This window comes from Nerophis ophidion, linkage group LG04 (genome assembly GCF_033978795.1).
Source record: "Nerophis ophidion isolate RoL-2023_Sa linkage group LG04, RoL_Noph_v1.0, whole genome shotgun sequence".
Lineage (NCBI taxonomy): Eukaryota > Metazoa > Chordata > Actinopteri > Syngnathiformes > Syngnathidae > Nerophis > Nerophis ophidion.
In genome coordinates this window covers 67673181-67694903 of record NC_084614.1, presented here as the reverse complement: position 1 = coordinate 67694903, position 21723 = coordinate 67673181, and the positions used below count along the sequence as shown (strand labels likewise).

Here is a 21723-nt window from a genome sequence, read left to right as displayed (position 1 = left end):
CGAGATCATTTTAAAGACAAGTACAAACGTTACAAAATAAATAAAAAAAAAGTTGAAATTAACTCAAACAAGTCGATTTAGGCGTTATTAAAGTTGTCATGGCTGGGTTGCTAAAAGAGCTACTAGCTGTCTTTGTTGTATTAGCCTAATACGCTTTAAAATGCAGACGTGACAGACACTTCAGCAAGGACAAATTAATAAAAATGTTTCACTGGGCGCATTCATTTTAAAGACGCCAATAACATTCTAATTTTGAGTCTATTTGAAGAAGAAAAAAGTCACCGCGGCTAATTAGCTGACAGTGTCATAATAACGCCAGCTAGCAGGCTAACTAGCTAGCTAGCGTTAGCATCCAGAAATAATCCGTCAATTCTCCGCCTTCTTTCCACAACAATGTAACACCTCAATGTTTCCACGCACCCGCGCAGCGTGTGCGTCGAGTGAAATGGTGGCCCGACTCACCGTAATTAGCGATTAAATAGCCTCGTTGCTGTCAATCCGGGAATATGTTGTTGTCTTTAATCCATCACAAAAGACTCCCGCATCTACGACGACGCCCCACAAAACACATAATCCCGGCCGTGTTGGAAAAGAAACCTTCTTCTCCTTCTCGCTCTTCTTTCCTCGCTTTAACCGAGCCAGGGTGTCCCTTTCCCCCTTCGTTCTTTGTTCTGTAATCCAGTAAAATTGAAACTCATTCGCCTCCTGCTAATCCCAGCCCAACTCAACGCCACACTCCATTGGCTGACATTTACATGCAGGATTACGTTAAAGCAGCAACCTCTGCAGCTGCAGAAAAAGAAAGAAAAAATCCTCAGGGAGTAGCGTGTTGTTTATCACGCAGGGGGGAATCACAAGGTTTTTTGGGGGTTTTTTTTGGCGTCTGCGAAATCCCTGGGCATCTTCGCAGGATACAGGATGTTATGTGCAAAAAAAAAAAAAAGGAAGAAGATATGGCTGCCTATTTGTGTGCAGGGCAGCTCTGTAATGTTTTAAAGAAGTGGTTGTCAAACTTTTTTCAGTGATATACCCCCTGTGAACATGTTTTTGATTCAAGTACCCCCTAATCAGAGCAAAGCATTTTTGGTTGAAAAAAATAGATAAAAAAGTAAAATACAGCACTATGTCATCAGTTTCTGATTTATTAAATTGTATAAAAGTGCAAAATATTGCTCATTTGTAGTGGTCTTTCTTGGACTATTTAGAAAAAAAGATATAACAATAAATAAAAAACTTGTTAAAAAATAAACAAGTGATTGAATTATAAATAAATATTTTTCCACACATAGAAGTAATCATCAACTTAAAGTGCCCTCTTTGGGGATTGTAACAGAGATCCATCTGGATTCATGAACTTCATTTTAAACATTTCCTCACAAAAAAAATAAAAAATATTTACATCAATATTTATGGAACACGTCCACAAAAAATCTAGCTGTCAACACTGAATATTGCATTGTTGCATTTCTTTTCACAGTTTATGAACTTACATTCATATTTTGTTGAAATATTATTCAATAAATATATTTATAAAGGATTTTTGAATTGTTGCTATTTTTAGAATATTTTTAAAAAAATGTCACGTACCCCTTGGCATACCTTCAAGTACCCCCCAGGTGTACACGTACCCCCATTTAAGAACCACAGTTTTAGAGAAGTCACATTTTCTCGTAACACTGCACACGTTTCTTGTTTGTTCCTTGTCACCAAAAAAGGCCCTATTGAAAACCTTTTTTTTTTTTTTTACATCATTGTGGCTGTTGGTTGAAAAAACAAACACTTAAAAGATGTTCCCCTTAACGATGTGGCAACACTATATAGTCGTCTCTTGTTTATCGCTATTAATTGGTTCCGGCGTTTTGCCAAAATGAGCAGCTCCACCCCAAAAATAGTGATGAAAACAAATGTAGGCTACCAGTTTCGGCGTCAATATGAACTGCCTCACGCTTGATTGATTGATCGAATGCAGCTTTTGCCATCCTCGTCACTGCCGTTGAGTATATATTTTTGTGCCAATATTCAGTCGTGGTCAAAAGTTTACTTACACTTGTAAAAAACATAATGTCATGGCTGTCTTGAGTTTACAATGATTTATACAACTCTTGTTTTTTTTTGGGATAGAGTGATTGGAGCACATACTTGTTGGTCACAAGAAACATTCATGAAGTTTGGTTCTCTTATGAGTTTATTATGGGTCTACTGAAAATGTGACGAAATCTACTGGGTCAAAAGTATACATACTGCAATGTTAATATTTGGTTACATGTCCCTTGGCAAGTTTCACTGCAATAAGGCGGTTTTGGTAGTCATCCACAAGCTTATGGTTGAATTTTTGACCACTCCTCTTGACAAAATTGCTGCAGTTTAGCTAAATGTGTTGGTTTTCTGACATGGACTTGTTTCTTCAGCATTGTCCACACGTTTAAGTCAGGACTTTGGGAAGGCCTTTCCAAAACCTTAATTCTAGCCTGATTTAACCATTCCTCTACCACTTTTGACATGTGTTTAGTGGGGTCATTGTCCTGTTGGAACACCCAACTGCGCCCAAGACCCAAACTCCGGGCTGATGATTTTAGGTTGTCCTGAAGAATTTGGAGGAAATCCTCCTTTTTCATGGTCCCATTTACTCTCTGTAAAGCACCAATTCTATTGGCAGCAAAACAGGCCCAGAGAATAATACTACCACCACCATAGTTGACGGTAGGTGTGGTGTTCCTGGAAATATAGGCCTCACCTTTTCTCCTGCAAACATTTTGCTGGGTATTGTGGCCAAACAGCTCAATTTTGGTTTCATCTGACCACAGAACTTTCCTCCAGAAGGTCTTATGTCCATGTGATATCAGATTGAACAAAATTTGAGCTGTTTGGTCACAATACACACCAATATGTGTGGAGGAGAAAAGGTGAGGCCTTTAATCCTAGCAACACCATTCCAGCCATCAAGCAGGGTAGTGGTAGTATTATGCTCTGGGCCTGTTTTGCTGCCGATGGAACTGGTGCTTTACAGAGAGTCAAAAGTGGTAAAGGAATGGCTAAATAAGGCTCAAATTAAGGTTTTAGAATGGCCTTCCCAAAGTCCTGATTTACAGTAAATGTGTGGACAACGTTGAAGAAACAAATCCATGTCAGAAAACCAACAAATTTAGCTGAACTACAGAAATTTTTGACAAGAAGAGTGGTCAAAAATTCAGCCATAAGCTTGTGGATGACTACCAAAAGTGCCTTATTGCAGTGAAACTTGCCAAGGGACATGTAACCAAATATTAACATTGCTGCATGTATACTTTTGACCCAGGAGATTTGGTCACATTTTCAGTAGACCCATAATAAATTCATAAAAGAACCAAACTTCATGAATGTTTTTTGTGACAAACAAGTATGTGCTCCAATCACTCTCAAAATAAGAGTTGTAGAAATGATTGGAAATTCAAAACAGCCATGACATTATGTTTTTTACAAGTGTATGTAAACTTTTGACCACGACTGTAACTCACTTCACTTCACATTATGGAACATCATGTGGTTACATTTGCACATTTCAACATTTCTCAAAAGGAGTAGGAAGAAGCAAAGCTAATGTTTAAAATACCAGAAGGGAGGTGCAAATTGCCTCTATATTGATTTTTAAAAAAAATATATTATATTACATACATACAAAAAAAAATAGTATCAATCTAACGGGGACGGAGTGGTGAAGTTGGGAGAGTGGCCGTGCTAGCAATTTGAGGATTCCTGGTTCAATCCCCACGTTCAACCATCCTAATCACGTATGTTGTGTCCTCGAGCAAGAGACTTCACTCTTGCTCCTGATGGGTCCTGGTGAGCGCCATGCGTGGCAGCTCCCGCCATCTGTGTGTGAATGTGTGTGTGTGAATGGGTGAATGTGGAAATAGTGTCAAAGCGCTTTGAGTTCCTTAAAAAGGTAGAAAAGCACTATACAAGGACAACCCATTTACCATAACAGAAATTCTCGAGAATTAATGAGGAAGGCAATCACAAGATCCGTGATGTAGCGTTAGGAACCAAAGATCCCTTCCCCGTCAACAACAATGCTAATTAAGCAGACTTTATGAGAGCCAACAATTATTTTGGGAAAAAGTATGATCCAGCACCTTATATTTTTTAGCCTGAACACAACGTTTTTGGGCTGTGTGGCAAGGCAATACAAAAAGTGACATATTTTCTCCTCGCAAAAATATAAATACTACAGCAATGTTGGCCACTAGATGAGACCAAACCAATCACAGCGCGTGGATTATTAATGCAACACATGATATGTGTCAATAAAGTACTTATTATTTTCTCACTAAATGTAAATGATATTTTTCATTTTGACAGAAAAAATATATGTACTGCTTGAAATTGCATACAATTTAAACTTTAATAGTATCCAATATTGCAACAAATATATTATCATACTTTACGAACATGTTTTTTATCTAAATGAAAATACTTAACTTTACAGCAAACCACCCATCAAATTAATAAAAATGACAATACATTTTAAGGTGTTCTTTACGGCATGTTACTGTAAATTGAAAAAAAAAACGACCAATGTTTTGTATTAAAATTCTGTTGACTGAGCTTCCTTATTTTTGGTGTAAAATCTTGTTTTTAACGGTGTATTACTGTAACTGGAAAACAATACATTTGTTTTCACAGCAGAAAAACTGGCAGCCAAGTTGCCAGAATAAAAAAAAGAACTTGTACTGGTTTTCCATTGTAAACGTAACACATACATTTTGGCAACTAAGTTGCCAGCTTTTTCAGTAAAACCCGCATGCCCCCAAAAACAGTGGTATTGTTTTTCCATTTACCCTAAAATTTTGTAAAAAACAAACACTACATTTTACAGTAACATTTTGTAAATGTAAAGTTTTTACTGTAAAATCGACAGTCTACTTAAAACAATTTATATAACTGATGATGAAATTTAGAGGCAAATTCATACATTATTGGCTGTTACAATCGGCCCTCTGATGGGAGCCATAACTACGATTTGGCCCTCAATGAAAACCAGTTTGACATCCCTGGTCTAAACCCAGCTCACGTTCCCTATTAGTGGGTAAACAATTCAACAGTCAGTCAAGAGCATCCCTCGGAGTGGAAAAGCCCCAGGAATAGTTTTTTTTATGCTTTAGCTATGCAATTCAATTTATGATTAATAATTCATTTCCCACGGTGAGGCCCAAATGACGGCTTACTGTACTGGCCTTTACAGGATCTAAATTCCCAAAACAGCATTCAAACTAAACATGCATATTTTAAGCAGAATAGAATTATAAATATTCTTTAACTGTGACTTCTATTTTAGCAGCTGTTTTTGTGAAGATAACATTTTGGCCGTTTAGAGTTAAAATGTGAGTCGATTATCAAAAAGATAATTTGTTAGACACGGGACACTGTATGTGGTTAAGTCCTGACAATTGCCAAAACCAACATTGCTGCAGGGGATGTTGGAAATGTGATTCAATATTTGACATGAAAGTCTTAAATCATCATGAGACAAAGTGGATTTGTTCCAAAATGGTTGCCTAAGACATGATAAAGTATGGTCTTCCATCCATCCATCCATCCATTTCTACCGCTTATTCCCTTTAGGGGCGCTGGTGCCTATCTCAGCTACAATCGGGCGGAAGGCAGGGTACACCCTGGAAAAGTCGCTACCTTATCGCAGATAGACAGACAACATTCACACACTAGGTCCAATTTAGTGTTGCCAATCAACCTATCCCCAGGTGCATGTCTTTGGAAGTGGGAGGAAGCCGGAGTACCCGGAGGGAACCCACGCAGTCACGGGGAGAACATGCAAATTACACACAGAAAGATCCCGAGCCCAGGATTGAACCCAGGACTACTCAGGACCTTCGTATTGTGAGGCAGACGCACTAACCCCTCTGCCAACCCTGGTACTGAATCAAATTCAACATGGCGTTGGTCTCGGGCTGTGGAACTCTCTGATTTAGTTTCATGTCGACTTGTAATCTGCCGAGTAGTTCTGTAACATGTGGGTGTAGTGCCCAGGTCATGTTGTTGGTCCCTCTGACTCTTGTTTGCCAACCACTCCCTGGGGGCTGGAGTGTTGTGGTCAGGCATGCAACAGATCCCCGTGGTATTTTGGAGACTATGGTTTTCCCTGCTGTTGGGGGTTGGTCGAAGGTTGGCACTTGAACCTGTCGCCACACAGTAGCAACTTACAGAGCATGGGCTAAAGTGCCCTTTTGCGGGTGTGGTACCCAGGACTTGCAACAGGGTCTATGTGGTGAGTGGAGGACTTCCCTTCACTAGTATTTACTTGTGGGTGCACACATGTCTCCATCTGTGTTTGGCGCACTGAGTAGCAAGAGTAACCTTTGGGTTTGTCATCCAGATTTATGTGGGGAGTCCCTGTAACAGATATAGGACTGTGGTTCTCCCTGGTGGTAGGGGCTGGCCAGTGGGTGACTCGTGCTGCCCTCTCCTTGATGGCTAGCTCTAGTTCCCTGTCGCATGGTTTTCTGTTGTGGTCCGGTCATGCAACAAATCCATGTAGCAAGTGGGCGACTGGTTTTCCTTAATGTTGGAGGTTAGACAATGCTTGGCAGAGATTGTGCAATCTCTGGGTGGTTGGCCTCTGGGATTGGCTGGTGGGTGCACACCTGTAGTAGTGGCAAGAGTCTCTATGATGGATAGAGGAGTCTGGTTCCCCTTAGTGGTGAGGTCTGGCCAGTGGTTGACTCCTGGTGCACTCTTCTTGGTGGCCAGCTCTAGTGTCGTGTCCGATACTTTCCTCTTGCCAGTGTGGTGCCCAGGACTTGCAACGGGTTCCTGTGGCGAGTGGAGGACTTATCTTCACTGGGATTAGCTGGCCCTGCAGTGTTTAGCACACTGCAGAGTAGTAGTAGTAGTACTAGTAAATTGTGGGTGTGGCACCCAGATCCGTGACACCCCCCTAAGACACTTTGAGGAATCTGGTTCTGACTGGTTGTAGGGTCTGGCCAGTGGATGACTTTTGGTGTCATTTCGAGTCGTGTCCAATTGTTTCCCCTTGCTGCTGGGGTCTCCAGGTCTTGCAACGGGTGTCTGGGGAGGACTCTGCTTCATCGTAGTTGGCTCATGGCATTCTCTAACTAGGGGCCAGCCCTGGTCCTTCAGTCTTTTGATATTAGGGATTCTCAGATAGTGCTTCTCACCTGCATAAAAACTTCATAAACTGGTGCTAACTCTCAAATACATCTACCAAACAAATGTTGCAGTGAAAAGCAAACAATGCAGAAGAAATGACAATTGAATAGGTTGTACATTTTTAATGACTCCATCTCTGAAAACAAAGCGGCAATAATCCAACAGACAGAACCCACCTGTGGTATGGTCCTTACATTACAATAATATCCAAAATGTAGCTCCTTATATTACTGACCAGCAACTGTGCATCTGTCACCTATAATGTCTTCAAAATATTCAGACTACAATAGTTCATAAATGAGAAATGCATTTAAAAATGACTTGGAAGACATCTCAGCCCATAATGTTTTTGCAAATGAAAGTCCCCTGGTGAAGAAGCAGTTCAACTTGTCGCTGGAGTGATACCCTCAAAGGTTCTGCTTTTGTACCCATGACACCTATAACCCGGAACCATAACTGGTACTTTTGGGAACCTGGAAATGGTACAAACACTACCTTATAGCAATTAGCCCTATGTTATACAGTACATTTGGTTATCGGTTGTAGTGGTTGCTTAACACTAGGCAACAAGCTTGTGATAGGAATGGTACTGCTTTTGTACCAGTGACCTTTGTCTTTTACGGCATGGGACATGCCTGGTACTTCTTATGATCGCAGAAACAGTATCAATGGTTACATTAAAGTCCAGTGATTAGCCCTATATATAGGATACATTAGAGTGAATTATACATTTTACCGGGATGGTATCCTCACACATACTAGTTTTGTTCCATTGGCACTTGTCTTTCACGGCTTGGGAACATACCTGGTACTTACTTCTTTCATGTACCCCATGGTACCCTGAAACATACTGGATTTCCCCCCCCCCCCTCGTGTTTTAAAGCTTGAAGATATGTCTGGTTCTTTATTTGGTTCAAGTAACGATATCAATAGCTACATTTGACTTGGGATCATACCGGGTACTTTTTTGATCCCAGAAATGGTATCAACAATTAATTTGGAGTCCCAAGTATCAACCCTATGTGGGATACATTAGAGTAGAATGTAGATTGTATATTTTGGGGCCTCCTTACTGGGATGGTACCCCATGCATACGAATGTTGTTCCCTTGGCACTTGTGTTTTCCATCTTGGGAACATACCTGGTACTTTATTTGATCTCAGTAGCAAGTATCAACAGTTACATTCAAGTCCAAAGATCCTCCCTATATGGGATACATAAGTGTAGATAGCACCTTTTGTGATTCAGGGTCTTTTTACTCAGTTGGTACCCCTAAACAAACTTGTTTTGTTTCCTTGTCGCTAGTGTTTTACAGCATAGGAACATGTCTGGTTAGGTACTTTTGTGATGCCAGAAACAGTACATTGGAATCCAAGGATCAGCACTAGATTATACCTTTTAGGTTTCAAGGTTTCCTTCGCACTTGCATTTTACAGCTTGGGAATATGTTTGCTACTTAATTTGATCCCAGAAACAATATTAACGGTTGCATTTGAGTCCAAAGAATAGCCATAACAGAGTGTAGTCTACCTTTTGGGTTTTTAGGATTTTTTTTACTGGGGCGGTATCCTAAATCATGCTGGTTTTGTTCCCTTGGCACTTAAGTTTTACTGCTTGGGAACATACCTAGTACTTTTTGGTCCTGGAACATTACAGTCCAGGTGTAGCTCTATTTAATATTTTGTTTGAGGGACATAATTGACTCTTGGCTTTTGCAGGGTATAGTAGCTTGGCATTGGAGTGGTACCCTCAGAGATTCTGCTTCAGAACTTGAGAACATACCTTAAAAGGTACAAACTGTTACCTTTGTGTCCAATAATTAGCCCTACGGGGAACATTAAAATATATCGTATATTAAGGGGCAGAAAAGGACACCAGTTTGTGTGAGGTAGCCCTTCAGTTAGCAACCGTCCCATTGAGCACTCAAGGGAACAGCATTATAGTCCACATTGTTCTGGGTGCAAGCTAGTACTGAAGTTTTATGGTAACATTTCGGAATATTTATCCCTTCGATTAACAGCAATGAAATAGTCCAAGCAGGAAGTCCACTTATCTTCAAAGGCAAAAAAAATAAAACATAATTGTAAGATTTATTTCAGGAGGCATGGTGGTTTATTTATTCCGTACTGCAAACCTAACAACAACAATCTTTTTATGTAGACTCATTTCTCCAGTAAGTAGAATATTACTGTTTTTTTTTTTATACTCAAAGAACACATTTAGTTTGACGTATTACTTTAATGTCTCCAATAATACTCGTTATGCTTCACGACTTACCAATGTTGTGCACGACACACCGTTGGGGACATCGATCGTTCGTCAAGCCCAGTTCCAAGAGTCTTAGGAGTGTCTTGACTCGGGTTGATTACGTCAAAGCTGAGGAGCAACAAAAACAAAATCAAAATAATAAATAAGACAACAAAAAAGTGCCACAGTCTGTGGTTGTTCTCGTCATCGTTGTTGAAATTGTCTCTCTTGCAACTCAGAAGACATTCCCGCTACTGTGAAAGGTCTCAGGTCAATGATGATGATGATGATGATGATAATATCTCTCCGAGTCCACGTGTCCTCATTTATATTACAGTACTTTAATTTGACAATAGGTGCTTGCAGTTTTGGTATGAACGTCCTCCTACTGCGTGTCGCAATTGGATGGCGTCCGCCGTAGCTTGTATCAGCGCTGTTGCTCCTGAAAGACACCCCGCCAAAATAAGATGAGTTTTAGCATCATCAACAGATGTCATTATTAGTGTGTTTGTAATACAAACATCTTGAGTGTTGTTGGGCTCCTGGTGATGGATTCCATTGGCTGACATGCCTCCATGAATCTGGGAAAAAAATAAAAAATAAAATCCTCATTGGACCTACATTTATCACTATCTTTTTAGTATTAGCAGAATAGAGTGGTTTGTTCACTCAACTGCAGGGAGCACCAGGCATTTATTTAATGTGTAGCAAGTCAAATGTAGTGGTTGTGTGCAAGGGAATTTCAAGTTTTAGCACACCCATTGTGCACTTGTGTTGAAAGTAATCATCTGAAAATTTTTATCCCCCTCAGTTGTGTGAACAAAGCAGAACAATTTAAAGGAAAACTGCACTTTTTGGGGAGGGAATTTTGCCCATCATCCACAATCACTATGTGAGACAAGAACACACGTTTTTTCATTTAGTGAACATCGTGAAAAACTGCAGAAAACAGAAAAAGGCTGCTTACAATTGGGATTAATCTGTTCTGCCAGTAAAGTTCTCTAAAAATATCCACAAACCGCCAACAACACTCCATTTACATGTTGTGACCTGCATACCAACCAAGTATTAGCGACATTGTTATTCTAAGAGCTAACACAGGAACTGGTAAATGGGTTAGACCTGTATAGCGCTTTTCTACCTTTTTGTTTTTAAAGGAACTCAAAGCGCTTTGACACTATTTCCATATTCACCCATTCACACACACATTCACACACTGATAGCGGGAGCTGCCTTGCAAGGCGCGCTAACCAGGACCCATCAGGAGCAAGGGTGAAGTGTCTTGCTTAAGGACACAACGGACGTGACAAGGATGTTAGAAGATGGGGATTGAACCAGGAACCCTCAGGTTGCTGGCACATCTACTTTCCAAACCGCGCCACACCATTCAGTCGCACAGGAACTACTTTTATGGCATCGTGACACATGGCCTTGTCCACACTGCTTCTTCCAACCCCTACCGAGTAGCCAGCTACTAGTTTGCTTGAGCTGCTAAAAACGTTGTTTGTGACCTGCCGTAAAATAAAGAAGAAGAGATTGAGCGTGCTTTACCGCTGCTGTATTACCTTTGAGTTAGTAAAATCCTGCATCTTACCTGAACCGAGAAGTTTGTCAACACGCTACCAACTCGATAGTGCATGGCTGTCAACAAACCACCGCAACATCACTTGGAGGTATTTTTTTGTTGTTCTTCTAAATATTCTAAAAGGAGAGAACACATTTGGGTTCTTGTATCACATAAGGATCATGGCTGGTGGGAAAATTTTTTTTTAAAGAAAAGTGCAGTTTTCTTTTAAGTTGGTGACTGCCACATTGTTTGTTTGTCATTTTTTATGTACCAGCTTGGGATTTCCCCCTGGATATTATTTATCCACATTATACCTCTTTCTCTGTTTTGCTCTTCTATCCTGGCACATTCCCCCTATATTTTTCCTGTATTTTAAATTTCATGAAAAAACTAAATCTCCGGTGTTGCCGTAGCACCACAGTTATCTTTTGCAGTGGACGGCATGGAAAAAAAAGTCCTAATTTCGGCAGCACATCTTCTAGCCCAGTTCTTCTTAAATAGTGGCAGGCCCACTATTTAAAAAGGGGTCATGTGACTCCGTGGAACATACTTTATCAGTATCATTAAATCTGCTTGGTAAAAGCTTTGCACTACACAACATGCTCATTTTAGCCATTAATTTTGACTTCCTCATTTTGATTAAAAAAAAGAAAAAAAATATTTGAGTGTCAATATTTGAGTGGGCCCCAAGACTCTAAGGTAAGGAAAAGTTGGGCCACAGGGTCAAAAAGGTTAAGAACCCCTGCTTTAAATAATATGCAGTTTTAAGTTGTATTATTTATTACAAACTTCATTTTGATACGCAAAGCTCCGAGAAGTGGACGGACTCTTTTAAACGTATTTACCGAGGCAACGACCTCAGCTGCTTACTACTCTGAGGCTTCGGTGGATAAATGTGAACCAAGGGAGGCAGTGCACAAGTGAAACGAATGACATCAGATATGAACTATATAATTACATGTTGTAAAAGTAGTCAGTGACACTCCATTTGTATAGTTATTAGCCTCAACCCCAAGTAAACGGAATGCTAATGATGTTAAACCAAAAATTAAATAGTTTTTTTTTTAGAAACAAGTTAGGAAACATTATGCCTTTGCTAGAATATGGAAACTTGCTTTTCTGAATTAAAGTTAAAGTTAAGTCAAAGTAAAAATGATTATCACACACACACTAGGTGTGGTGAAATTTGTCCTCTGCATTTGACCCATCCCCTTGATCACCCCCTGGGAAGTGAGGGGAGCAGTGGGCAGCAGCGGTGCCGCGCCCGGGAATCATTTATGGTGATTTAACCCCCAATTCCAACCCTTTATGCTGAGTGCCAAGCAGGGAGGTAATGGGTCCCATTTTTTTTATAGTCTTTGGTATGACTCGGCCGGGGATTGAACTCCCAACCTACCGATCTCTGGGCGGACACTCTAACCACTAGGCCACTGAGTAGTGAACTATGTTAAACGTAGATGTTTATCTGTTCTCGGTGTTAATTTGTGGAATTCTGTTGGTAAAGAAATAAAAATGAGTGACTCAGTATTTAATTTCAAAAAGAACATGTCACAATGTATTTTAAAAAGTTATGTGAACTAGAAATGTATGTTTGTTTGGTTAAATGTTGTATTTAGAAGGTATGTATGTTTATCTATTTACAAAAAAGTGCATGTGTGTAAGTACATATTTTTGTATTATTTGTTAAAGGGCAACTTAAATGTAAATGCTGAATGACTATTTCTTTTTGTATTACAAAATTATTGGAAAAGGTAACTTAATTGAATGTAAAACACTTTATGTTGGGCATATAAGCTTTTTTGCTTCTGCCTGTTTCAGTCATGTTATTCATTTTTGAATCGTGATCTATGTTTGAATATGTTTTTGTTAGACTGAAAATAAACTGAAACTGAAACACTTATTTGAAAGAACTGCATACTGTACATCACAGTGCTTTACATTATGTTACTACGTGTGGCAACCTGGTCCAGCATCGCACTTCGTATGCAACAACAAACTGTTTTTTTTTTGTCAGTCCGCAGATTTTATATATAAATCACTTCTTGGACTAGTTCGCCCTTATTTATGTTCTTTTATGTGTAGAGACTCCAGTCGCTACAGTTTAAGTTCACAGGACATCCTTGGCTTGTTGGTTTCTTGAGCCAATGCAAGGCTTGGTAAAAAAGCCTTCAGATTTGCTGCTCCATGGTCATGGAATTAATTAAATCTGAGGCTACCTAAAGTCATCCCTTTAGAGGATTTTCAGGCCCTTTTGAAGGATGGAGAAACTGTTTCTATTGGGCACTGAACTTGTTTTTAAATTGTTCTTATTGAAAAATTGTATTTTTTACCTATTGTTTATGTTCTAAGTCATTTGTAGTTTTAACTATAGTGTTAAAAGTGTGTGACTGCTTCTGTTTCTGTTGTTATATGTATTTATAAAACCTGTTTTTGCTGGCCTCCTGGCCAGGCCACTCTTGCAAAATATATTTTAATCTCAATGAGATTTTACCTGCTTAAACAAAGAAAAATTTATGGAAAAAAAACAAAACCAAGCTAATGCTAAAGCCGATGTCTTTGTGTTGTCGGCGTGAGATAAACATTGACATTTATTATCTATATATCGGTATTTACAGCTGAATGAACCAAAAGGAATCACCTGACCCTCATGGATTCATTATTTACTGAGAGGAACGACTTTCTGACTGATAGACATTGCGGACAAAAGCCTGACTTTTTATGAACAATTCGGTACTTTATATTTAAAATCATATCGTTTTGCATATTATTTTAATTACTTACGTTTTAGTTAAATAACTCTGACATAATATTGTCTGTTTATTTAGGTGATATTAATGTAGAAATACATTACACCACACCTCCATACGTCATGAACCTGACTTGTATGAATTACCCTAAACTGTGAAATGTGGTGGAAACACAAACCACACACTTCTACAGGAACCTACAGTTCCACTGACTAGCAGTTCCAAAAACCTAAAGTTCCTGAACTTTTGTTGGAAAAGGGCCTCATTTTATAAAAAATTATAACATTTATATTCGTGGCAGAGAGTTAGGGGGGCCCACATTTTTTTTTTCTTCCTGAGGGGGGCATAACAGAAAATAATTGAGAAGCACTACTGCAGCCAGTTAAGTCAGGCCTTCAAAATAAAAGCTCTGCAGTAAAAGAGTAGTGCATCGTTTTCCCTAATTTTCAAATGCAAATGTTGCCAGGTATGCTCTTTACCGGGCTTTTGTCTGGATGCTTGCCCATGGCCTGCACCAGCTGGTCCACTTGCTGGTTGTGCTCCAGAGCGCTTCTCAGGGCCTCCTCTGTGCTCAGCAACTGCTGCTGGAGACGACTGACCTCCGAGTCCAGGGCCGAGGGGTCCAGCATGGAGTGTCGGCGATGGTCGGGCGAGAACCTTTCGCGGCCCTGCGATATAAATGCACCTCAGTACCGTACCTTTTGAACATTTGTGTGCTTCCACATCTGCTCGGAATGCACTCAGCAAGGTTTATAAAGGCCTGCTTGTTAAAAGTTCTTCAATGGCACACTCTGGTGGCCACTGGACTTCCTAACGCTGTTCTTCAGTCAACAACTAAAAAGACCTCATCCTCTTACCAGCAGCAGCAGTTTATCCCGCAGCGTCTTGATGTCATCCTGCAGTTTTTGCTCCTTCACCCTCCACTCTGCTTTGCGCAACTCTCGGTTCAGGTCTTTGTCCATTTCCCGCGAGTGACGACGCGACTCCAGAAGCAAAACCCTCAACTCGTTCAGGCTCCTGCATGAATAACAGCAAACGTGGATAAAAACATATTTTAAAAAAAAAAAAACAGTCACTCTGAGGTTTTACTTGGACTTACTCTCTTTTTTATGCTGGGGCTGCCAAATATACTGTGATAGTGTACATAGCATTTGGTATGTATTGTATATATGTTATAGACATATTATATCTGTATACATAATATACTGTACACATTAAGTATATATTGTATATATTCGCAGATATTTATATTTTACATTGCTTTACCTAGTCTATTTATACCTGCATTGTCCTTTCCATCCTTACACTTTCCATCATTGTAACTAAGCTACTGTGTTGAACAATTTCCTTTGTGGATCATTAAAGTTTGTCTAAGTCTAAGCCTAAGTCTAAGGTGGTTTCGTTGGTGGACCATGTGCCATATTTTGCTCATCTCATGTGGGAATTGAAATATTAACTGTACGTCACCTCTCTTTCTTCAGTAGATCCTGGCTGATGCTAAGCAGCTGCCCTGAAGCATCATGGGACTTCCTGGTCATTGACTCCAGCTCCGCCTCCACGCGTACCTTCTCTTTGACCAGGGCTTCGACCCTCTTTTCCCCCGTACGTACTCTGCTCTCCAGAACTGGCAATTAAAGGCAAAAACATGAGCACATATATATTTGTTGTTTTTGTTGTAAACATAATGTCTTTTGCTACAATTACCTCCCATTTGTGACTTGAAGGCTTCCAGCTGTGAGGTGAGAGTGGAAACTTCTTTTTCCCGTTTCAGCAACTTCTCCATGGTTTCTGAAAACAGTTACACCGATTGAACATGGCTACTGGTGATCCTTCAGAGTAATGCTGCAGCTATCAATTATTTCAGTAATCGAGTAATTCTCGACACTTTCTAGCTTCAATGAGTCTTATATGGAGAAGGATTTTTCTGACAACTTACAGTATATTATTTATTATAATAAATGCACATAACATAGGCTGGACAATTAATAACATTTTGATTTCGGCTTCTCTTGATCATAAAAATACAATAACCGAAATAAAACTATGAATTGCATGCAACTTCGGTGAAACGGGTGAGCGAGCGTATGACAACGTCTACTAGAAAATTAGGATCTCACCATTGTTACTACTGGAGATCCTTCAAAGTAGGGCTGCAGCTATCGATTATTTCAGTAATCGAGTAATTATCGACATTTTCTAGCTTCAATGAGTCTTTAAGTTAAATAGCTGATATGAAGAAATATTTTTCTTACAACTTACAGTATATTATTTATTCTAATAAATGCACATAACATTAGGCTGGACAATTAATAACATTTTGATTTTGGCTTCTCTTGATCATGAAAATACAATAATCGAAATAAAACTATTAATTGCATGCAACTTCGGTGAAACGGGTGAGTGAGCGTATGACAACTTCTACTAGAAAATTAGGATCTCACCATTGTTACTACTGGAGATCCTTCAAAGTCGGGCTGCAGCTATTGATTATTTCAGTAATCGAGTAATTCTCGACACTTTCTAGCTTCAATTAGTCTTTAAGTTAAATAGTTGATATGAAGAATGATTTTTCTGACGACTTACACTACATTATTTATTCTAATAAATGCACATAACATTGGGCTTGACAATTAATACAATTTCGATTTCGGCTTCTCTTGATAATGAAAATACAATTATCGAAATAAAACTATCAATTGCATGCAAATTCGGTAAAACGGTTGACTGAGCGTATGACAACGTCTACTAGAAAATTAGGATCTCACCATTGTTACTACTGGAGATCCTTCGGAATAGGGCTGCAGCTATCAATTATTTCAGTAATCGAGTGATTATTGACACTTTCTAGCTTCAATGAGTCTTTGAATTAAACAGCTGTTATGAAGCAGGATTTTTCTGACGACTTGTCTTACATTATATTATTTATTCTAATAAATGCACATAACATTGGCCTTGACAATTACGACAATTTTGATTTCGGCTTCGCTTGATCATGAAAATACAAATAATCGAAAATAAAACTGTTAATTGCATGCAAATTCGGTGAAACGGATGAGTGAGCGTATGACAACGTCTACTAGAAAATTGAGATCTCACCATTGTTACTACTTTTTATTTGACACAGTGGGAATTAATGATCACTAATCTAAACAAAAAAAGTAAGGCATATAATTTCCGCGTTGAAGGAAATGCAGACGAAGTCACTTAATTGGCTCGTCGAACGGAATCCGCTGTAAAATGCAAAATAATGTCAGGGAAATTGACATAAATGTGAGTGAGATGCTGTCATCGCTTAAAACAGCAACTAAACTACAAAGCTAAAGCTAGCAAAAACAATCCATACACCCACCACACATCTCATCTGCTTGTGTTGTTGTGAACGACATCATCGATGTAACATTTATGTACAAACGGAAGGTTTTTTTTTTAACAGCCTCAAGTCTTTTCTTTACTCGTCAAGCACAGAACAGCAGGAAGGCACACTTCCCTTACTTCACAATAATAGCCCCGTACGCCACATCAAGTCGCACCGCGCTAACAGAATAAAGGTTTCAAAAAAGTACCTTACCAAAGCATGATGTACTCAAAGCACTTACAGATACACAAAATGTGCAGATTCTGGACAGGGAGGACGGATGGTACGAAAGAGGAGTGAGGGAAGCCATCTATATCGAGGTTGAAAAACAATTCTTGAACAGAGGAGATGGTCTGCGAAACCACCTGTCTCCCACATACAACACTGTCCTTTCAACATTCCTAAAATATTCTGCAATTTAGCCTCCAACAAATAACAGGAGTTAGAAACATTCTGGTCACAGAAGGCAGCCAGAATGCCATTTGTGCCGTTTGTTTACAACTGAATGGGATGCTAACGTGGGGGATTCCGACCATTTTGGACTGGTAGTAGTCGATCCACAGCGATCGTTCTGTCACACAATACTTTAATGCTAACGAGGGGAAATTACACTACAATGACTGTTGTTGGCTTTAAAAGTAGGTTTGCTTGTTTTCATCAAAACAGTTGTGTTTCTCACTACGATAGGGAGAAACCATCCTTGCTCAGACACACCCTCCTGGTTTTTGGAGTATAAACATTTGGGGTTTTGGCACCAGTCGTCATCCTAAATCTGACCAATCTAAATCCAAGACTAGATCTGAGATTATGAGCATTAACTGCAGTAAGGAAGCCTACTCTGATGAGAGGCGAAACTTCTTCTAAGACAAACCAAACAGTCCGGTTGCGATCGATTGAATGCGCTGAGGTCATTGATAGATTTACACAATTACTATGCTTTGACCTAAAAAATTGGTCAAAATTGTCCAAAGATGAGCTGTCCATGAAAACTCCAACCAGAGTGCCACAAGTCTTTGGCATAAGCATTTTTTATTTACTGCTTGTTTCCATCATATTACATCAAAATTTGACTTGTGTATAGCTACTTGAAATTTATTATACATATCAAATGGTATCATATTCTTATAATGGAATGTGCATTTGAATAATAAGAGGGTTAGCTATCTGTCCCGTTTGGCGTCTTGTGCGTTTAAGTGGAAAAGGATCAAATTTGATCGTTAACTACCACAAAGAATAACCGGATATAATATCAGTGTTGTTTTCCATACATTCATTTTTTCCGTCAAATAGATCAGGTGCTAGATGTTGACCGCACATAAACGGGTCTACCAGAGAATAAGAAGATGAAGCAGGAAGGATCATTAGTGTTGCCAACCTAGTGACTTTGTTGCTATATTACGCGAGTAATCAGAGACCTCTTGATCGACGAGCGACATATCCAGTACAGAAGTCTAGATCAAGGGGTCCACAGAGGTACTGCAGGGGGGGTGGTGAAATCTTATGTTGATTTAGACTTTTCCTGAAATATTTTTTGTATTCCCACCACAATTTTCCGACAAAATGCATTTAAAAACATTAGTTTATAAATGGTAGCTGCATGGCCATTATACTCAAATATTGTATCCATGTTAGCATTAGCTCAAAATTAGCACTCTAGTTGCTTGCCGGTGATTAGTGTGCTAGTTTTCAGTCAGCAATTAGCGCACAAGTTGCCAGCTTGCTACAAGCGGTGCTATACAGTATTATTTGAATATATACTTAGTATTACACAATAACAAGGTAAAACACAATTTCATACAGATCGGGGGTCTCCCATCAGTTTGGGGGTCCCCGGCCTGGACAATGTTGAAAACCTCTATCTAGTGGAGACTCTTCTCAACGAGCACCTGGAGCTCCTAAACATCTAAAAGTTTCGACTTGGAACATACAAAATGTTGTTTTGCAAATGCGTAATGGCCAATTATGCAAATTTGACAAATGCGTTGAGAAAATCGCTAAATCGTGTTCATTTACCTTCCATATTCTGCTTCAGCTTCATCTTCTCATCAGAAAGGTCGTTAGGTTGGATCATCTAGGAGAAGAGTCGCCAAGTAAGTTAAAGCGGTGACGCCACATCTGGCAAACTCGGAGGTTGTACTTATCGCTTACATTTGCATCGTGGGATGAGTAGCGGTCAGCCTGGACGGCCTGCAGCTGGTTGGCCGTCACCCTCAGGTTCTCCTTCAGTTTCCGGATCTCCTCCTGGCTCTCGCTCTGGGCGTTCCTCAAGGCCTGGTAGTCCGACATCTTCTTTTCTGACAGCTCCAATCTCTCTCTCAGCTCCTGTGTGCTTCTGTCCTGTTCCCTCTGAAGAGTCTCCATCTCCGTCAGCCTCTTCTGCGCCCTCTGTAGCTTTTCCACGGCTTCCTCCAGGGCTTGCTTGTCGCCCTCCTTGGGGTCCACGTCCGTCCTGGAGCTGGGGATGCTCTCAGCCAGCTGACCTTTAGCCTCTTGGAGCCGAGCGCAGAGATCCTCGCGTTCTTTAGTCAGAATGGCGCCTTCTATCTTGTACTTGGCCTTGAGGTTCTCCACCTCTAGCTGGTGCTCCATCTTCAGGCCCTCAAGACTGGCCCTCAGTTCTTGAACGCCCGGTTCTTGGCCGGGTGGCATTGCGTGGTTACTAGCGAAGGAGGCTTTCAGCTCCTCCAGAGATCGCTGATGGTCGCTCACTAACGAGTCAAATCTAGCCTGTACAGGGATGAGAAATGGATCATTAGCTACTCTAGAGAGTCGACATGTCCCTAGAAATAGATTTTTTTCCCCACCAATTTTCCCACGTCAATCTGCAATGGTGGGACAAAATTTACTCAGATATTTTGCGCCTTCAGTTAGTATCAGAACCGTAATAGAGGGCCTGTGTGAAAGGGTCTATATGACACAATACCTGCACCAGGAAGGGCATTTTTAACATCTGACATTTACTTCTCTCACTGTTGTGCGGATAGCAGTGACATCCAACAATACATTTCCAAAATGTAATTAATCACTTTTGAATTTTTAATCACAGTAAAATACTTGCTTGAATAATTTAGATCAGTGTTTCTCAACCATACGGCCCGCTGTAGGGCCACCAAAAAAATATGTATTTCTCTGCTGTGGGGGGATGCAGCGGTACTCAGTTGTAATACACTTTTCCACCACTTGTAGCAGTAATGACAATATCAAACAAACAAGTCTGGAGCTTAAGAGCAAAAATTATGAATAAAGTTGTATTTTCATTTGGTATCAGTTTGTGTATTTGGGCTCTGCATAAGTCCCAAAAATGTGGTACGTATCGCCCTCTGAAGGGTTCTCGAATGTAATGACGTACTACTGTGTCAAAAAAAAAAAGATTTTCGAATGAATTGCAATTTATTCTTACCGATTCGTAATTGATTAAAGAAAATAAAATCCAAATTTGATTTAAAACAATATTTGTGGTTTTAATCTGTCCTGTACAGCAGCTCAGGCAAATCCTATTGTTGAGCTAGATCAGGGGTCGGCAACCCGCGGCTCCGGAGCCGCATGCGGCTCTTTGGCAACTCTGATGCGGCTCAGCTGCACAATCGCCAACCCCCCAGATTGTTGCGGGGAGATTCCGGAAATCAATGCCTCTCCACCTCAACCTCAAGTGGTTGAGGTCGGTGAGGTTTGGTGCTCACGGGGTGCACAACATGGTCAGGAATTTCCATGTATACAAGGGATTCTGGGTATTTGTTGTGTTGCGTTTATGTTGTGTTACTGTGAGGATTTTCTCTCGAAATGTGTTTGTCATTCTTCTTTTGTGTGGGTTCACAATGTGGCGCATATTAGTAGGAGTGTTAAAGTTGCTTATATCACAACCGTCAGTGTACTCTGTGTCACCCAGTATGCCTTCCAGTCGTGTGCGTGCATCTGCGGAAGCCTCTCACAACATGTTGCTGGACTGGCAAGCAGTTTGTACATGTTGTAGAAGGTGTTGAAGGCAATGGCTTCATAGCATGCTCTTATTCTTGTCATCTGGGTGACCACCAGCAGATATTGGTGAGAATATTTGTGGCTCCCATTGTCTTCCTCATTTTGTGAAACGGGTCGAAATGGCTCTTTGAGTGGTAAAGGTTGCCGACCCCTGAGCTAGATGATCATACCTGCTGTACAGATTACTTTAGAAGTCTGAGCCCGATGGTTGGGGACCACTGACTTAAGGCCTATCATGGCTCTGGGTCACCATAGCGGACACATTTAGTCACCAGGTTCAGAAGTGAATACTTTGTGCGGCCCAGCCTGAGTTTGAGACCCCTGTTTTAGAGGGGAAAAAAATGTAAAAAACCCCCCCCAGTAATTTTAAGTATGGACTTAAACTGAGACTTTCCACAAAGAGTAAGATTATGTAGCTAGAAATAGTGGTAAAAATGAGGGCTGAGCAATGTGGACGAAAAAGTATATGTCGATATATTTTTACTTATACTTGATATTCGATATATATTTTGATATATTTTCCGGTGAAAGTATACATATAAAGATATTTATTTTTGAGCGAGATTCACTGAAATTGAAGTGATTGACAACTGTACTGTAAAAAGTCAATGGCACTTTTATTAAGCCAGTTAGTCAAGACTGGTATTAACAGCACAGAAAATAAACAG

At 40.0% G+C, this 21723-nt stretch overlaps 2 protein-coding genes across 7 annotated transcripts in view; both read right to left on the bottom strand.

The window, feature by feature from the left end:
* Positions 1 to 870, bottom strand: part of gtf2ird1 (GTF2I repeat domain containing 1) — a 68434-nt gene extending 67564 nt beyond the window's left edge. For 2 of the 3 annotated variants that reach the window (XM_061898869.1, XM_061898871.1), the window contains exon 1: positions 463 to 869. The gene's annotated coding sequence lies outside the window, so the exon portion shown is untranslated. Of the gene's footprint in view, positions 1 to 462 lie in introns of all 3 variants that reach the window. The other variant, XM_061898870.1, reaches the window with a different exon arrangement.
* Positions 871 to 7271: 6401 nt separating this feature from the next.
* clip2 (CAP-GLY domain containing linker protein 2) overlaps positions 7272 to 21723 on the bottom strand; it is a 70295-nt gene continuing 55843 nt past the window's right edge. For all 4 annotated transcript variants that reach the window (XM_061898865.1, XM_061898864.1, XM_061898867.1 and 1 more), the window contains 8 exons: positions 19229 to 19807; positions 19094 to 19151; positions 15430 to 15513; positions 15193 to 15349; positions 14583 to 14742; positions 14205 to 14393; positions 9933 to 9992; positions 7272 to 9853 (listed from right to left, as the gene is read on the bottom strand). In XM_061898865.1, coding sequence (XP_061754849.1) covers positions 9839 to 9853; positions 9933 to 9992; positions 14205 to 14393; positions 14583 to 14742; positions 15193 to 15349; positions 15430 to 15513; positions 19094 to 19151; positions 19229 to 19807 — 1302 coding nt within the window. In that variant the 3' untranslated portion in view covers positions 7272 to 9838. The remainder of the gene's footprint in view (positions 9854 to 9932; positions 9993 to 14204; positions 14394 to 14582; positions 14743 to 15192; positions 15350 to 15429; positions 15514 to 19093; positions 19152 to 19228; positions 19808 to 21723) is intronic.